General features: G+C 36.2%; 1 protein-coding gene across 2 annotated transcripts in view; it reads right to left on the minus strand.

The window, feature by feature from the left end:
* Positions 1-14,324, minus strand: part of LOC128614986 (ubiquinol-cytochrome-c reductase complex assembly factor 1) — a 26,997-nt gene extending 12,673 nt beyond the window's left edge. Inside the window, exons 1-6 of one of the 2 annotated variants that reach the window (XM_053636756.1) lie at positions 14,117-14,324; positions 12,714-12,815; positions 6,756-6,863; positions 5,114-5,186; positions 4,686-4,743; positions 793-901 (exon numbers count right to left, since the gene is read on the minus strand). In XM_053636756.1, coding sequence (XP_053492731.1) covers positions 793-901; positions 4,686-4,743; positions 5,114-5,186; positions 6,756-6,863; positions 12,714-12,815; positions 14,117-14,194 — 528 coding nt within the window. In that variant the 5' untranslated portion in view covers positions 14,195-14,324. Of the gene's footprint in view, positions 1-792; positions 902-4,685; positions 4,744-5,113; positions 5,187-6,755; positions 6,864-10,626; positions 11,120-12,713; positions 12,816-14,116 lie in introns of those variants that run through there. The other variant, XM_053636757.1, reaches the window with a different exon arrangement.
* Positions 14,325-16,839: the final 2,515 nt, after the last annotated feature.

Raw genomic sequence — 16,839 nt, forward strand, 5'->3', positions numbered from 1 at the left:
ATATGCAACAAATTAAGAGTTATTTACTTTAATGTACACTTCTAGATCTGTTCCTATACTTTTGCTTGCCTAAAAATTGGGTGGTCTGATACAAAAGGTTCTATCCTTTATGTTGGATGTAAATACCAGGAAATAAAAGCTAAAATCCTAAACTCTTGTCTCATATCCCTCTGTTGATCTTGAACCCAAATGTCTTTGGTGAATAGCACAAACAAATGAACTGGCCTTGCTGTTATAGTTACAGAGAAGGCTGTAATTAATATACATATATACACACACACACACACACACACACATATATATATTATATACGTGTGTGAATGTGTGTGTACGTGCCAGCATACATGCCCCTTTTCAGCAAGAATGGTACATTTTTCCAGGCTGTTTTCACTCATCATTGAGTGTGTTATTGCTTGCACTCACTGTGTACATCATGCTAACATAGTATCATACAAAACAGTATGAGAAAATATTAGAATATCAGGTGTTACTTCATATGGTGGGCAGCCTTCTACTTTGAATTTTCCCATATCTTAAAATATCAAATGTGCAAAGTGCAAATCAGTGGACACTATTTCTGCAATTTTTAAACTACGTTAATGAGCAAAACTCATTTTACCATTTTCTCTGCTGAGTGCTGCAATTTAAATTGTAAGTAGCAGGTATTGTGATAAAACTGTGATGCTGGGTTATACAATTGCCAAAGGTATCATATTTTCATAACATTAAACATGTAGTGTGGTTTAAATATAAGTCACAAAAGGCTAATACCAGGCTTCTTGTTGAACTTACCCCCATGATCTTGCTTCTCTGTTCTACATCCTCCCACATAGAATGGACGATGTAGCGACACATATACTTCCCTTCTCTGCCTTCCTGCCTCATCCGCACCAAACACATCCTGCAGAAGATATACAAACATGCAAAAGTACTAGGGAAAGTAGACTTAAAAAGCTAATTGTAGCATAACAACTTGCAGGTTCCATCAAGTTAATGTTTATCATAGTAAATTTCATTTACTAAGTCTAGGTGAAAAAACATCAAAAGATATTTCTATTGCTTGTCTGTAGAGTATTGCTGAGCATTAGCATGCATGTCATAGCTCAAGACTAACTCTATGGAGAGTCTTGTAGACCATCGGTATAAAGCAAAATATAAATCCCCACTACTGCCCCATTTTCTGACTGTTTCTCTAGAATATTTGGAAGCGACTATTTCAAATACAAACTGCAGACACAGTTTAAACATGGGTGATTGCACAGCATGGGATATTAAGATTGATTCAGCTATTGCAGTGTTTTCCTGGAGCTTGTTCATGATAATTTGGTTAACTGAATGTTTACATAATTGTTTCCTAGATGTAGTTTTCAGAAATGTTAATGGCCCATTTTAACCCAATAAAAAGCACAGTTTATCTTACGTGGAATGTATTCCCTGTATTCTAGTATGCTATCTTAAACAAGGAAGAGAAATGTAGTGTTCGCAAACTGCTGTCACTGATTTGGGGTGTGTTGCTTTAAAGCCCCTTGCATGGTGGGATATTAAAAAAAAAAAAAAAAAACAATTAAGATTTTACTAATGGTAGATTCACAAAATATACACTCACCAGCCACTTTATTAGGAACACCGGTATGCCTGAATGAGCAGGCAATCACCCATGATTAACCAATCATGTAGCAGTAACAAAATGTGTAAAAATATACAGATACAGGTCAAGAGCTTCAGTTAATATTCACATCAAGAATCAGTACCGAGAAAAAATGTGAATGAAAAAAGACCAGGCAACATTTTTCCAATCTTCAGCTGCCCAGTTTTGGTGGCTTGTGCCCCCTGTAGCCTCAGATTCCTGTTCTTGGCTGACAGGAAAGGAACCCAATGTGGTCTTCTGCTGTTGTAGCACATCTGTCTCAAGATTTGGCATGTTGTGCATTCTGAGATGTGCATGATTTTCTGCTCATCATGGCTAAAAATTGTGATTGAGTTACCGTAGCCTTCCTATCAAGGCCATTCCCTTCTGATCTCTTTAATAAACAAGATGTTTCCACTCACAGAACTGACACTCACTGGACATAAAATTCCTAGGGATCAGCCAGGAATACTCGGACCAGCTTGTATTGCATGAAAAAGCATGCCACAGTCACTGAGATTATCTTCCCCCCTATTCTGATGTTTAATGTAAACATGAACTGAAGCTCTTAACCTGTACTTTCATAGGTTTATGCATTGTGCTGCCACCAAAGGATTACTACAATTTAATTATAACTAAAAGATACAAAAAGTACATTTCTGGCTGATCAGAGCTGTGTGGACATGTCAAATCACACACTATGCTGGTCACTTTGCACTGGTATAGTACATATTTGTAACAGCAGTGTTCACTGTGAACAGCAAAAATCAGCTAAGATTCCAACTAGTTGAAAAAAAACCAACAGCAAGCAGCATGCATATCATGCCTGGTTTAATAAAATGCTTTAAATTTGCCTTTACTATACTCATTCCTTTGCTAGTGAAGCTTTGCAAGATAAGATTAACTTTGTTGATTGCATTATTGTTCTGTTTATTAGATTGACATTTTAGCATACAAATTGAAAAGAAAAAAAAATGCTGAATACATACTGCAAAAAATACTGCTTGCAATTACCACACAGGCCAAAATAAATAAATAAAAATGAAAAAATTTACAAAAAAAAAAAAAAAGGGTTCAAAATTGTAAGTAGATGCAGTTAGGGGTGTGTGATATTCACTAATATATATATATATATATATATATATATATATATATATAAAAATCTAATTTTCTCAGATTTTGTCAGTAACGATAAACATGATATTTTGCATCCTTCAAAAATGTTTTTGCAAAAGTCTTATATTGTACTAGCTCGCTCTTGTTAATAGCACATTGTTGAATCATTCAAGAGAAAAATAAATAAATAAATAAAAGTCTCCAGAAATCTCTCATGCTGACACTCTTCAGCCTCTTACACACACACCAGTGCACCTTCCGCAATGCCATTTAAGTTAAGCAGGAGAGCACTGACAAAACTTTGACATGCACAGCAAAAGCACAAGATTGTTTTTTCTCTAAACTGTGGCACAGCATGAAAAGATGCTGTGGCAAATGCAACTGACTAATCAATTCATTATCAATTATCAATTCACTTATAAAAATCATACCGGCCTCCAAATATTTGCTCTCTTCTAACTGTGGCATGCGATAAATCTTCCAGTTACCAGCTCAATGCATCCACTTTCAGCTACCATTGGCACAGACCAGCTGGTCCTCCTTTTATACAGCTGCATTTATTTTGTCTAATTGAATGATTAATCTTTTGTCGTAATTTATGGGTTTGTGTTGGCTTGCTTTCATTAGTTATTAATTTTTTTATTTTTATTTATTTTTCTTTAATTAATGGAATTAATATGTAACTTTTAAGTCCACATGTGCAATTAAAATAATTGGGGTTTTATAATAAAGGGTTTTTTTTGTTATATATATACACACACAAGCATGTGCAAAGACTTTTGTACAAAGATTGCATAAAAAATGTTTCTCCCTAATTTTTTCGATTTTAGTGTTCTCTAAATACACAAAAATTCGAACAACAAAAGCATTTCTAAAATAAATATAAGAAGCAAATTCAATTGTTTATAACACTGACTAAACTCTTATAATTAAGCTACTGGCAAAATACAAAGAAGATGTACAATTATAAGACAGAACCTACGCTAACAGTATTAGCAGGCAAATGATGAATTAAATCAGTGGTTGCCATTGGGTATATGGTTGGTGTGGAATATACCAAGTGAGTTGAAAAGCTCAGTTTGTACTTAATCACAAGGTCATTCTGCACAGTATTAGCCTGCATTCACGGCATGTCGGGATTACCGTAATCACTACATGACAACCCAGATGTTCTACTGGGAGCTGTTCACGTCCTCGGAATTAAATGAATCCATGTGAGATGTTGACAACTGAAAAATTACATTAAACTGTAATGTATGTCTTTCATTTATTTTAAAATTAATCTGGCATTGTTAAGACAATAATAGCCAATTATACAAATCCTAGTGTTTCCGCATGATGTTGCAGCAGTCAGGTGGTACAGGTTGGAGCGCTCAGAAAATTCCTAGTTTACAAGTTGTAATGTAAAGGACGTGAATGCTTTTTTACAAGTCAGAATCTCATAATTAAGGTAATTACGACATGACGTGAACACAGCTTTAGTCACATGCATAAACACTTCCAATCCACCCCCGATGCCGTACCTCCCCCTACACACAATCATTATTTTGTTCTGATGACATCACAAATTCTGTGAAACTCTCTTTTCATAAACACAGTCAGATCCATTCACATGTGCACTAACACATTAGTGTAAATAATGAAAGTTGAAAAGAAGGAATGAAACGTGATAAGCCTTGAAAAATCGAATAAAAATTAAACAGATTTGCCACATCTAAACATTCAAACTCGAAGACCATTTATGTCCAAATAAGGAGAACGAGTCAAAGATATTATTTTACATGTCTTTAAGAGTGGGAGCAATAATTATCCATAAAAATTGAAAAAAAAAACAAAGGACTGACGTGATCGAGTTCACAAAAACAAAAAGTTAAAAAATTAATTAAAAACAAAAATTTAATTATGTGAATAACTATATTATTGCCAGTATCCAAACACTTACCAAACATGGAGCTGTGCCACCAAAAACCAGGAGTTGAGTGTGTCAGGGAGGGAGCACTCTGTGTGTGAGAGTGAGGGAGTGAGAGAGAGAAGGTGGGGGTATGGAGAAAGAGAAACAAGAACATGACATTAAACCAAACATTTCCAGAATCATGGTTCAGGTTTGCACCTGCTGCCCCCCCGGAAAGAAAACCATGTCTGTAAAACGCAACATAAATCTTTCAGATGGCGATAAAGAGATCCCCTTATGCTCATTTAATTTCTGCTGAAGCTGAGGGGTACTCGGGCAACTGGGTCCTTTTATAAAAAGACTCCACATGGGCATGAATCAAGCCTCATAAGGTCACACTGCCATATTTCCAAGAAAACCTTTCTCTGTCCAAACCAAAGTAAAACACATTAAATAAATAAACAAAAAGTAATACATACTTTCAAAAAACTCATCGTAGTTGATTCTCTCAACGCAGCAAGTGTACATACGCAAAGCAGCTATTTTGATTTTCTGCAAGAGAAGAACAAATTATCAAGTTTACAAAGAAAGAAAGAAAAAAAAAAATCATGGCATACAATGCAATGGAGTTTAGGCAAAACAAACGACAGACTATTGTGATGGTGGCCAGGACAACTGCACCACAGGTGGTAGTGTCACATCACGTGTTACATTAATATTTTGGCTTGAGTGGGCACTATGACAAGTACAAAGTACAACATTTTGTATACAAGTGCAATAATAATATTATTATTAACAGCAGCAACAGTTGCAATATTAATCTGTATTTATAGCCTACCATATAGCGGGAGATTTTATGTTAATACACAAATTACGTAATCATAATCAAACGCCTTATATGGTGGTGTCTGTTTGGCACTGGTTTGTTTGAGTGCAGGAAAATCCAGTCTGTGATCTGGGAACATTTTGGATTCGAGATGAACCAATAAATTTGGATGAAGCAATATATCGGCTTTATGAGAGAAAAAAATTAACGGACAAACACTAGCCTACAAATCGCAGGATCCATCTCCAGGCATGACACCTAGTCGCGTTTTTTATTTTATTTAATATTTAGCTTTTTAACATATTATTTAGGTTACCGTCTTACCGGTATTTCTTTCCAGTTTACTACACTTATAAAAGAAAAAATGAAGTATTCGTCAGAGAAACGTGCAACTGTTTCACTTCTTCTCCTCTCCTCTGCGGGTCCATCACAATACTGTATCCCACAGCGCCCTCAGGCTGTTTCTCAATGCAACAACAAGACACAACAAGGCAGTTTGCACAGTGGATCCAGGGGACAGAGCTTTCTCTTGAATAAGAGAGACATCTGCAATTTGACCCAAGGTTTTTTCTTAGAAGGGGGAATAGTAATTCTCACATTCTCCCTGAAACAATATGTACAATATTGAACAAGCAATTGGTTGCAATATTAAACAAAGTTAACAGCAAAAGTTCTTTAACTGATCATGACTGACTTTCAAAGAGCACTGTTCATGTAAAGTAGTCTACTATAACCATTACTGATGATGATTTCAACATTGTATTAGCATTCTTTTCTAGAAGATAAAAGACAAAAACAAACAAACGCCATTAGGCTACTAGCAAGCGGAAATAAGAAAACTTCATTTCTAAACTTATGACATTACATGCAATTTTGGTTGGTAATGCAAAGTTAAAAATATTGATATATATGAAAACTTATGCTTTATAAAGTTATTATACAGTTTTGTTTGTTTTTTAATATAGATAAACCGTTAATTTTTTATTGACAAGTATGGCCTTCTGGATAAATCAGGTTTAATGCTGAGCAATAGCATAACTTAGATCTAAAGAAAAGCATTCTAGAACGGTGTGGTAATTAGAGACATATTTCATTTTGTGGGGTGAGTGGAAAGACAGCAGTGCTGGTACAAGCCAAGATTATTGTACTTCTATTGTAGGACCACGAACAAAGTCCTTAACCAATGCCTGTTCACTTGCATACTCATTTTTTAAGTTGCTTTGGATACAAGGGTCTGCAAAATTTAAAAAAAAAAAAAAAAAAAAAAAAAAAAAAAAAACACAAAACTGTTTTACCCATTTGTTGTATTTGAGTGTCCCAGTAAAGCCCATGGCCTCTATAAGTTTGGTGAAAGCTCCAACTTCTTCCTCTGAAGCCTGAGGTGTATGTTTTACAGCACAGAGCTGAAGCCAAGAGAGAGAGAGGGAGAGAGAGGGAGTGCATGCCATCAGATATAGGCAAAAATAGACAAAATCAAACCAGGTTAAAAATGAAGGTGGACACACTGTTTAAAAAGCAATTAAGTCATGGGTCACACATTACAAGCATAATTTCTCATAGCAACTATGCAGCATCAATAGCAACTGTATTACTTAGAATTTGTGATGCTACAAGACTGCCAAGTGACATTAAGCAGAAGCTGTCCCTGAGAAAATCATTACGTCTTAATTAAGGCCAGATTATATGGACGTGTTCCACACAGGACAACATGACAACATTGTAAATTGAAACTAAAACATTCAGCTTCACCATTCATAAAGAAATATGGTTTAGAATATTTCCAATTTCTAGGCATGTTAATGTATGCACCATTGGATATAAAATACAGTCCAAATGTGTAATGCAAGTGCTAAACTAAGTAAATCATTAGGTTCATTGTTTAAATATTATCGCAAAATTGTGAGTTACATATTTATGGTTCAGTGAACACTGTCTTAGCTTGAAGGGTTAAGACCAACACACACACAAAGGTATTCAAACAGTTACAAATATAACTAGCATTCAACAACCCCAATCCGAAAAACTGGGACAGTATGGAAAACGCTAATAAAAACAAAAAAGTGATTCGTAAATGGACTTTGACTTTAAACAAAAAACATATAAAGACAAGGTATTTGATGTTTTACCTAATCAACTGCATAGTTTTCATAGGCTATGTTTTAACTATACAACCCCAATTCTGAAAAAGTTCAGACAGCATGGAAAATGGAAAAAACACAAACAAAAACAAAATTCAATTCACCCTGTACTAGAATGAAAACACATTATTTGATGTTTTATTTTGTAAATGTAATTGATTTCTGAAAAATATACACTCATTTCAAATTTGATGACTGCAACACACTCCAAAAAAGATGGTACAGTCAAATGTTTACCACTGTGTAATATCACCTTATCTTTTAATAACACTTATTATGCATTTGGGTGCTGAAGACACCAGTTGGTTAAAGTTTAGCAAGCGGAATTTTCCCCCATTCATCTATTCTGCATTTCTTCAGTTGTGCAACTGTATGGGGCCTTCGTTGCCTTATTTTGCCCTTCATAATGCGCCACACATTATCAATCCTCCAATTGAGGTCAGAACTGCAGGCAGGCCATGCTAGCACCCGCACTCTGATTATGCAACCATGTGCTTATAAACCAGGCAGAATATGGTTTGGCATTGTCCTGCTCTGGATGGCAGCATATACTGCTCCAAAATGTGTACATATCTTTCTGCATTAATGGTGCCCATGCTATGTGTACTGATACACCCCCATACCATGACAGACGCTGGCTTTTGGAATGGACACTAATAACAGCTTGGATGGTAATTTTTCTCTTTGGCCCGGAGAACACGACGGCTGTTTTGTCCAAAAACTATTTGAAATGTTGACTTGGACCACAAAACACGATTCCACTGTGTTACTGTCCATCTCAGATGAGACTGAGCCCAGAAAAGTCGGCAGCACTTCTGGACAGTGCTGATGTACGGCTTCGGATTCCTTGACTCGTTTAATTATATTGTGCACCGTAGAAGGTGAAATGCCCAAAATCCTACAAATTTGTCTTTGGGGAATGTTGTTTTCAAAGTGTTGGATTATTCGCTGACGCATCTGTTGGAAGATTGGCGACCCTCAACCCAACCTTGCTCTTGAAGGACAAGGCCATTTTTGGAGGCAACTTATATACTATGATTAGACAATTGCCTCACCTGTGAAACAACTTATTTCAACTAGCTACATCGCTATTAGTCCAAAATTGCCCCTATCCCAACATTTACCTTCAAAAAACTATGCAGATTATTAGGTAAAACATCAAATACCTTGTCTTTATATTCTTTTTTGTTTAAATACAATTCAAAGTACATTTACAAATCACTCATCTTTGTCTTTATTAGCATTTTCCATACTGCGTCAACTTTTTTGGAATTGGGGTTGTACTTTTCCCCATCTAATTGCTAGGGAAGGTGAAAATCACATGAATAACATTATGTTGCACATGTCATTTATGTAAGGAGGGTGGACAGTATGCCCCAGAAGCTGTCTTGTTAGCTAAGCCACGTGCTATAAAGCCCAGACACAGTACAGCAGATACAATACATGCGTCCAAAATCTCCTAGAAAGCTCTCTATAAAGACCAGTGTGACAAAGTCCTTTATGACTGGCACATTGGCTCTTGGGCTATAAGAAGAGCAGTTTAATTTTACCAGTATTATTTCTACTGATACACCATTTTACCCATTAATTGCCTACACAATAGAATTCACCATCCCTTAAGCATTACTTGTCTTGCTAAAGAATGATATAAACAGCCAAACTCTAATCTGCATAAAAATGTTTTTTTATTTATTTATATCAACTCACTGCAACACGTCAAAAGTAGCTTATTTATTCAGGAAAAATGTCCCAGGTAGCTAGCTTTTGGGCCAAATGCAGCTGAGGTGCGTCACTTTTGGCTCATTGCCAGCATCATTAAAACATCATGGGCCATGGCCATCTGTCATATAGGCCATGTTTGTCTGTTGGCAGTTCTGCCAGATGTTTTAATTTGTTAACGTTTGTTAGATTTGAGAGTCTCTGACAGGTAATTTTTGTAAGATTCGTCAAAGTTAGTTAATGATGTATTTAAATGTTTTTATGAATCATCGTGCATTTGAAAAAAATAATGTTTGAACTAATATTTATGGAAAAACTTATAATATTTAACTTTATCATTATTTAGTTAATCACTAGCTAATTTGAGGTCATTTAGTAACCACTACCTCTGGGTTTCTTTTTTTTTTTTTTTTTTTTTTTTTTTTACAAAGGCAGTTAAGGCTGGGACAAGTCTTGCTTTTCAATATAGTTTTGAAAAACTACTATTTAGAATTGAGCTCTAGGACAATTCTAGATTACTAAATAATGTTATGCATTATTTTTTAATAGTCTGAAAATAAATAAATACTTACACTACGGGGTGGGGGGGGGGGGGGGGCGGGTTACCCAAATGCAGCCTGGGAAATGTATACTATATAGGATACTTTATTTAAACCCATTACCCTTTAATTTTTTTTAATTCTTTTTATTTTTAAGATTTAATTTTTTTTAATTAAATTTATAAAAATTTTTTTTAAATATTTAAGAACATGTATTAAAAAAACATTTTAAAGTGTCCAAAAATGTAATATGACATCAGCTACTCCCAGACAGTTTGTAATTATTAAAAATAAATAAACCAAAAAAAAAAACCAAATAAATTATATTAAAATATCACAGAAAGGCATATTGTGACATAGCAAGCACTTTTTTTTTGTTTCGAGAATGTATTTATACGTCATCTCAGGCTGTTTAAAATGAGTACAAATGCTTATTGATCACTTTCTTTTCATACAAAAAACAAGAATCTTGGTAGATCCAAGACAAAACAGGTCCAGGTAAAAACCTCCTACATTACAACTAGTAAAATCCAAAACATATCAGCACAATACACTTAAAATATGCGAACATACAGTGGGAGAAATAAGTATTGAACGCTTCAAAATTCAGTAAATATATTTCCAAATGAGGTTATTCACATAAAATTTTCACCAGACATCAGTATTAACTCAAGAAATATGCAAATATAAAGAATTCACAACATTCTTTATGGAATTTAATGTTATGTGTAATAAAGTGGAATGACGCAGGAAAAAAGTATTGAACGCACCAAGAAAAAGCAGTTCTCCAAGGCAAGGGAAGGCAAGGAACCAGCTGAAATCCGTGACTAATTATACCCCCAATCTGTGCAAATTAATATCAGGTGGGTTAGTAAATTGATGGGCTATATAAAGGCTTTTCGTTACCAAGGTGTCACACAAGAAACATCTCATGATGGGTAAAACCAAAGAGCTCTCCCAAGACCTTCACAACCTTATTATGAGACATATTGATGGAATCGGATACAGGCGTATTTCAAAACTTCTGAATCCTCCAGTAAGTACCATTGGGGCCATTATCCGCAAGTGGATGCAACATCACTCTCATCAACCGGCCATGCACAGGATCTCGTCGCAAAATTTCTGACCAGGGAGTCAGAAGAATAGTCAGAAGAGTAGCCCAAGAGCCAAGGACCACTTGGAAAGAGCTCCAGAAATACTTGGAGGCAGCAGGTACCATCATCGCAGAGAAAACAATAGGCAATGCACTCCACTGTTCATGCTCACCCTGCAAGTAGGGATGTCACGAGAACCGATACTTCGGTACCAACATTCTTAAAACGTGATGGTACTTGTTTTTCTGCAGTAGAGTTGGTACCGTTTCTAATGAAGGTACCGAGGTTTAAATTCTTTCGACCTGATGTGGGCAGCAAATACGCGCAAGTGTTTTAGTCGGTCCACAAGTGGTGAAGAAGAACAACAACTACAAGCACGCGGGGAAAAACTACAGAAGTTTAGTTCCGCCACGACTCATTGAGAGGAAATTTGGTACGGAATATGGAAATACTTCGCATTTGAGGCGGATGACAACGAACATATAGTTGATGCTCTGAAGCCAGTGTGCAACTGACTTTCATTTCAAACAAAGCAAGGAAACACCTGGAATTTTGTGAAGCACCTGAAAGACAGGCCCTATATTATGTTTGTTTGAGACAGCTGGCATTGTGGCCGTGAAACCAGCTAACGTTATGCTCCATGTAATGTTAGCGATAGCCTGTTATTTGTTAACGACGCTAACGCATTGTGATGTTATAAATTACTTCCTAATGGGCCACCATGCATCGCCATTCAGCCTGTGTCCTGTCAGCAAAATGTAACCTAATGTCACTAATAATTATTCACATGTTCATGCTTTTAATAAATCTTTAGTATCAGCCAGAGGATGTCCTCCAGGAAGGTTTTTAATGTAATTTTTTTTTGTTTTTATACCACACCGTGGTATCCACTTTGGTATCGAATATCATGTACTTTTGGTGGTATCGGTACCGACTACTAAATTTTTGGTAATCGCGACATCCCTACCCGCAAGACTCAGTTACTAAAGAAAAGGCATGTCGAACCTCGTTTAAAGTTTGTGACAACTCATTTGGACAAGCCTAGGAAATACTGGGAGAGTGTAGTCTGGTCAGACAGGAGCAAAATTTAACTTCTTGCCCGTCATACTACACACCACGTTTGGAGAAGAAATGTTACTACACATCACCCTTAACACTATACCAACAGTGAAGTTTGGCAGTGGAGACATCACAGAGTGGGGCTGTTTTTCCATCGCACGGCACTGGCAGATTTCATATAATTGAAGGAACTATGAATGGAGCCCTTTACCAGAAGATTCTTGATCAGTACAGAAATTATTTACCTGGTCATGAACTATACTAGTTCTGAAGGTGCATGAGCACTGTGCCATGCAGAAATGACTGCTTGCACACTAGCTCATTGTAAGGCTCCAGAATCACTTACACTTTACACTCTTACACCAATATCGTGCAGGTAAATGAATTGCTGCAAATTCATGCTGGCACAGGTGCCTCTTAGTTCCAGTGAAGGGATATTGTAATGCTACAGCATACAAAGACCATCTTAGACAATTGTGGGCTTCTAACGTTGTGGCAGTAGTTTGGGGAAAACCAACATATGGGTGTGGCTAGTCAGGTACACACATAATTTTGGCCAAATAGTGTACATGAATTCAAGTATTTGGAACAGAAAAGAATGCTTCCTGGAGCTGAAGGAGTAACACAATCAGTTTAATTAAAAGATTTTCTCTAATCCCCCAAGCTCAATTCACCCCAACAAGTAATTAATAAAATTCAGTCACCTCTTGTGTGCTGTGAAGAGCTCGACATTGTGTCTGAATATGCAATACTGCTCCTGTGCAATGACAAGACACCAAAGCTTTGACGAGATCCTGCTCAGTGGCCTAAAATGAAAGCAAAGTACCTGCATTAAAACATTAAAGTAAAACAAGAAACAAAAAAACCTCAATGTCCTGCCATTTATATAAGTAGATTTAATTTGATTATACATGATGATACTGGTGTGATTGCATTCAGTAATAAGGGAATGAAAAATGGTTACAGTGATAACATTATGGCATAAAGGTATAGAAAATGCACAAGATTTTGAACAAAGACAGAAAACAAGTAGGAGAACCTTGCATTTCCACACAGTTTTGATAAACTACTATTTAGACTTGAACTCTAGAACAATTCTAGGTTACAATACTAATCTGATCACTAATCTAAATTACTAAATAATGTTATGCATTATTTTTAATGGTCTATGAAAATAAAAATTTGATGCTAACATATATACTTTGGCACTACAAGAGGACACACACACAAAAAAGTATTACCCAAATACAGCCTGAGAAATATATACGGTATAGGATAACATATTTAAACTCATTACCCTTTGATTTTTTTTTTTAAACAAATTCTTTTTATCTTTAAGATAAAAAAGACATTTGAATTTAGAAAAATATTTTAAATATTAAAAAAAAACATTTTAAAAGTTAAAAAATGTAAGATTACATCAACTACTCCCAGACAGTTTATAATGATTAAAAGTAAACAAACAAACAATACATTTTATTACAATATCACAGAAAGGCAATTTCTGACATAGCATACACTTTTTTTGTTTCTAGTATATATTTATATATAAAAAAAAAGCTTAAGAAAACAGGTTCAAAATTAATGCAATATTGTTGCTGTAACCTTGAGCTAGACACTAGACAACCTACATCAGCCAACCCTCACCACAAATGTATATACACCAAGAGTATTTGGGGATTTTATTCATTGTTATGCAACTGAAATACCAGCAACAGCAGAAAAAAGCTAGTGGGATATAAAAGGAACTGGATATAATTTGAGAACAGAACAGAGAAGTACATGTATGACATATATCGCACTTGACCAGTCAGATATCGGTGGTTTAGGACTGGGATTGGAAAACATTAGTGAAAACAGTAAAGTGTATTATATGTGTTTATGTATGACATGAGCCTTGGATAAAGTTCAATGACGAAAGAATTTGTCCCGAATATGATCTGAGGTTACAAATTCAATGCCTCCCCTAAGGGACGTTATTACCTTATAAGCAGTGATATGGTATTTACACAAAAGAGTCGAGGTAGTTTGAGGAAAAACCAATACGCGCTAAAGGAACTCCAATGACAGTGTGACTTAGCTCATAGCTAAAAGTCTAATTAATTACCTTCCCGAAGACGGTCCTGCTGCAAAGAGACGAGCTTAATAATTGTCTGAAGCCATGCTGCAAAGGGCGCCGATACATGATTCAGCCCGAAGTCACAAAATATATTACTGCAACTTTACAGTAAGAATTAACAGGATATTTTTCCTGCTAACTGACCACACGTTGTATAACACTAACCCCTCCCTCCCTGTTTTCCAGCAAAATCAAGAAACTGTTCTACCTTCAAATAGGCTCGGCTAGAAAATGAGACTGAGTTAAGCGTTCTGGTACGCAGCTTAGCTACTGACATTTGTGCTTAAAATAATATCACTACTAAGGTCACAGCTTATATCAGAAGATAGATAGATGATAAACAGCCTATGTGGCTGTCACGTGACAAAAAAATGAATTATTCGGACCAGAAGACCCAGTTGAGTGGTGAATTAATAATTTCTGTTTCTTATCATTTGTCCTTGGTGGCATTATAAATTTTTTCTTATTTGGAAATGATCCTCCTGATCATAGTTTGCATAAGTAGACGTGTTGGGGGAATTTGGCTATAGAAAATGTAACAGTTTATTTTTTTTCTCACATGAAATAAATGAGCACAATGACCAATAAAGATTCGTTAATTTTGCGGAACGATATTCAAATCTTCCTATCAACACATTTTACATTTATTCATTTAGCAGACACTTTTATCCAAAGTGACTTACAAATGAGGAAATACAAGCAGAGATATATCAAGCGGAGAACAATACAAGTAGTATAGAACTGTTCTACAATAATACTGTTCTACTTTTGTGATGTTTTTTTCAGGCATGTACCACAACTTCTTTCAGTTGTTGTTTGTTTTGGGGGGTTTCTCCCTTCTCTTCAGGAGGTGAAATGCATGGTCAACTGTGTTAAGGACTGGTGATTGACCTGGTCAGTCTAAAACCTTCCACGTTTCCCCCCTGATGAAGTCCTTTGTTGTTTTGGCAGTGTGTTTTGGGTCATTGTCTTGTGGCATGATGAAGTCTCTCAATTAATTTAGATGCATTTCTCTGTAATTTGGCAGACAAACTGTTCCTGTAAACTTCTGAATTCATTCTATTGCTACCATCATGAATTACATCATTAATAAAGATTAGTGAGCTCATTCCAGAAGCAGCCATGCAAGCCCAAGGCATGACACTACCTCCACCATGCTTGACCAATGAGCTTGTATGTTTTGGATCATGAGCAGATTCTTTCTTTCTTCACAATTCTCTCTTTTCCATCACTTTGGTTAATCTTGGTTCAAGAATTTCTGTGGCTCATCTCTGTATTTCTTTGTGAATTCCAATCTGGCCTTTTGATTCTTACTGCTGATGAGTGGTATCTTGTGGCATAGCCTCTATATTTCTACTCTTGAAGTCTTCTTCAAACAGCGGATTGTGATACCTTCACCCCTGCCCTGTGGAGGTTGTCGATGTCACTGACTGTTTTTGGGCTTTTCTTCACAGCTCTCACAATATTCCTGTAATCTGCTGTTGTTTTCCTTGGCCAACCTATTCGATGTCTGGTTGTTAGTAGTACACCAATGATTTATTTGTATTTCAGGACATTCCATATTGTTGTACTGTATATGCCCAATGTTTATGCAATGGCTCTGATTCAGAGGTGTCCAATCTTATCCGGAAAGGATGGCTTTTCATTCTAACCGAGCAGAAGCAACACCTGAATCCATTGAAAGCCAAGATCAACTAATTAAACATGTGGAATCAGATGTGTCTCCTGCTTGTTTGGAAAGAAAACCTGCACCCACACTGGCCCTTTGTAGATAAGATTTAACACCCCTGCTGTGATTGATTTCCCCTCTTTTCTCAGCTTCAAAATGTCTTGCTTTTCTCCCATAGACAGATCTCTGGTCTTCGTGTTGGTTTATCCTTTTTAACAACAAATGCAGTATTCACAGGCCTTGCCATCCAGTACTTTTGGAGGAGACTGTATATTGACATTTAAAGCACTTTCACTTTTGGTTAACCGTAATTAAATCCAGTTTGAGCTTTACAAGGTCTGTGCTAGAAATGGTAAAAACTTTTAATATAAAAAGGGTCTACTCACCCAAAGTCACAACTGGTAGGCATAAGTTTAGTGAAAAGATTAATGGTAGATGTGATTTCACAGCTCCCAGGCAATTGAGTAAACAAAGGCATGCATCATTGCATCCACAAACTGTTCAAAGGCATTAGGTATTGGGTCCAACTACGTCCAAAAATCACAAAATATGTAATTCCCATTATGCACGAAATATTGAGAAATATCACCTCCTCACTTGAGCACATGCATCAAAGCCACGAAAACAGTTAGGGACTTTGAAGTTGGGATGTTTTCACAGCAGGGAGTAGGTGAGGTAATGTTTTTGGTTTTCTTTGCACAAAAGACTGTTTATGGTAGGTGAGAGTCTCTTCCTCAGTGGTGTGCAAATTTAACTGCCATATGTCCCCCAGTTTTCATGTTTCAAACCCAGGAAGGAGAATGTCACTCTTACTGCCAATGAAATATTTGTGTAGCTTTCACCGCTGCTTCATTATGTGTAGAGGAAACATTGAGGAAATGGGAGTGGAGCAGGAAAGCATGTGGCTAGAATTAGGGCCCATTTTGTGGGGTACGGTCTAAGGTCTTGGAGAATTGGTCATTCAGAGATAGAGTATAATTTCTAGTGAAAAGAATGTGGTTGGGGGAAACTAGTGAATGTTTTCGGGTGTTATTGCACCACA

This window comes from Ictalurus furcatus, chromosome 11, assembly GCF_023375685.1.
Source record: "Ictalurus furcatus strain D&B chromosome 11, Billie_1.0, whole genome shotgun sequence".
NCBI classification, from domain to species: Eukaryota; Metazoa; Chordata; class Actinopteri; order Siluriformes; family Ictaluridae; genus Ictalurus; species Ictalurus furcatus.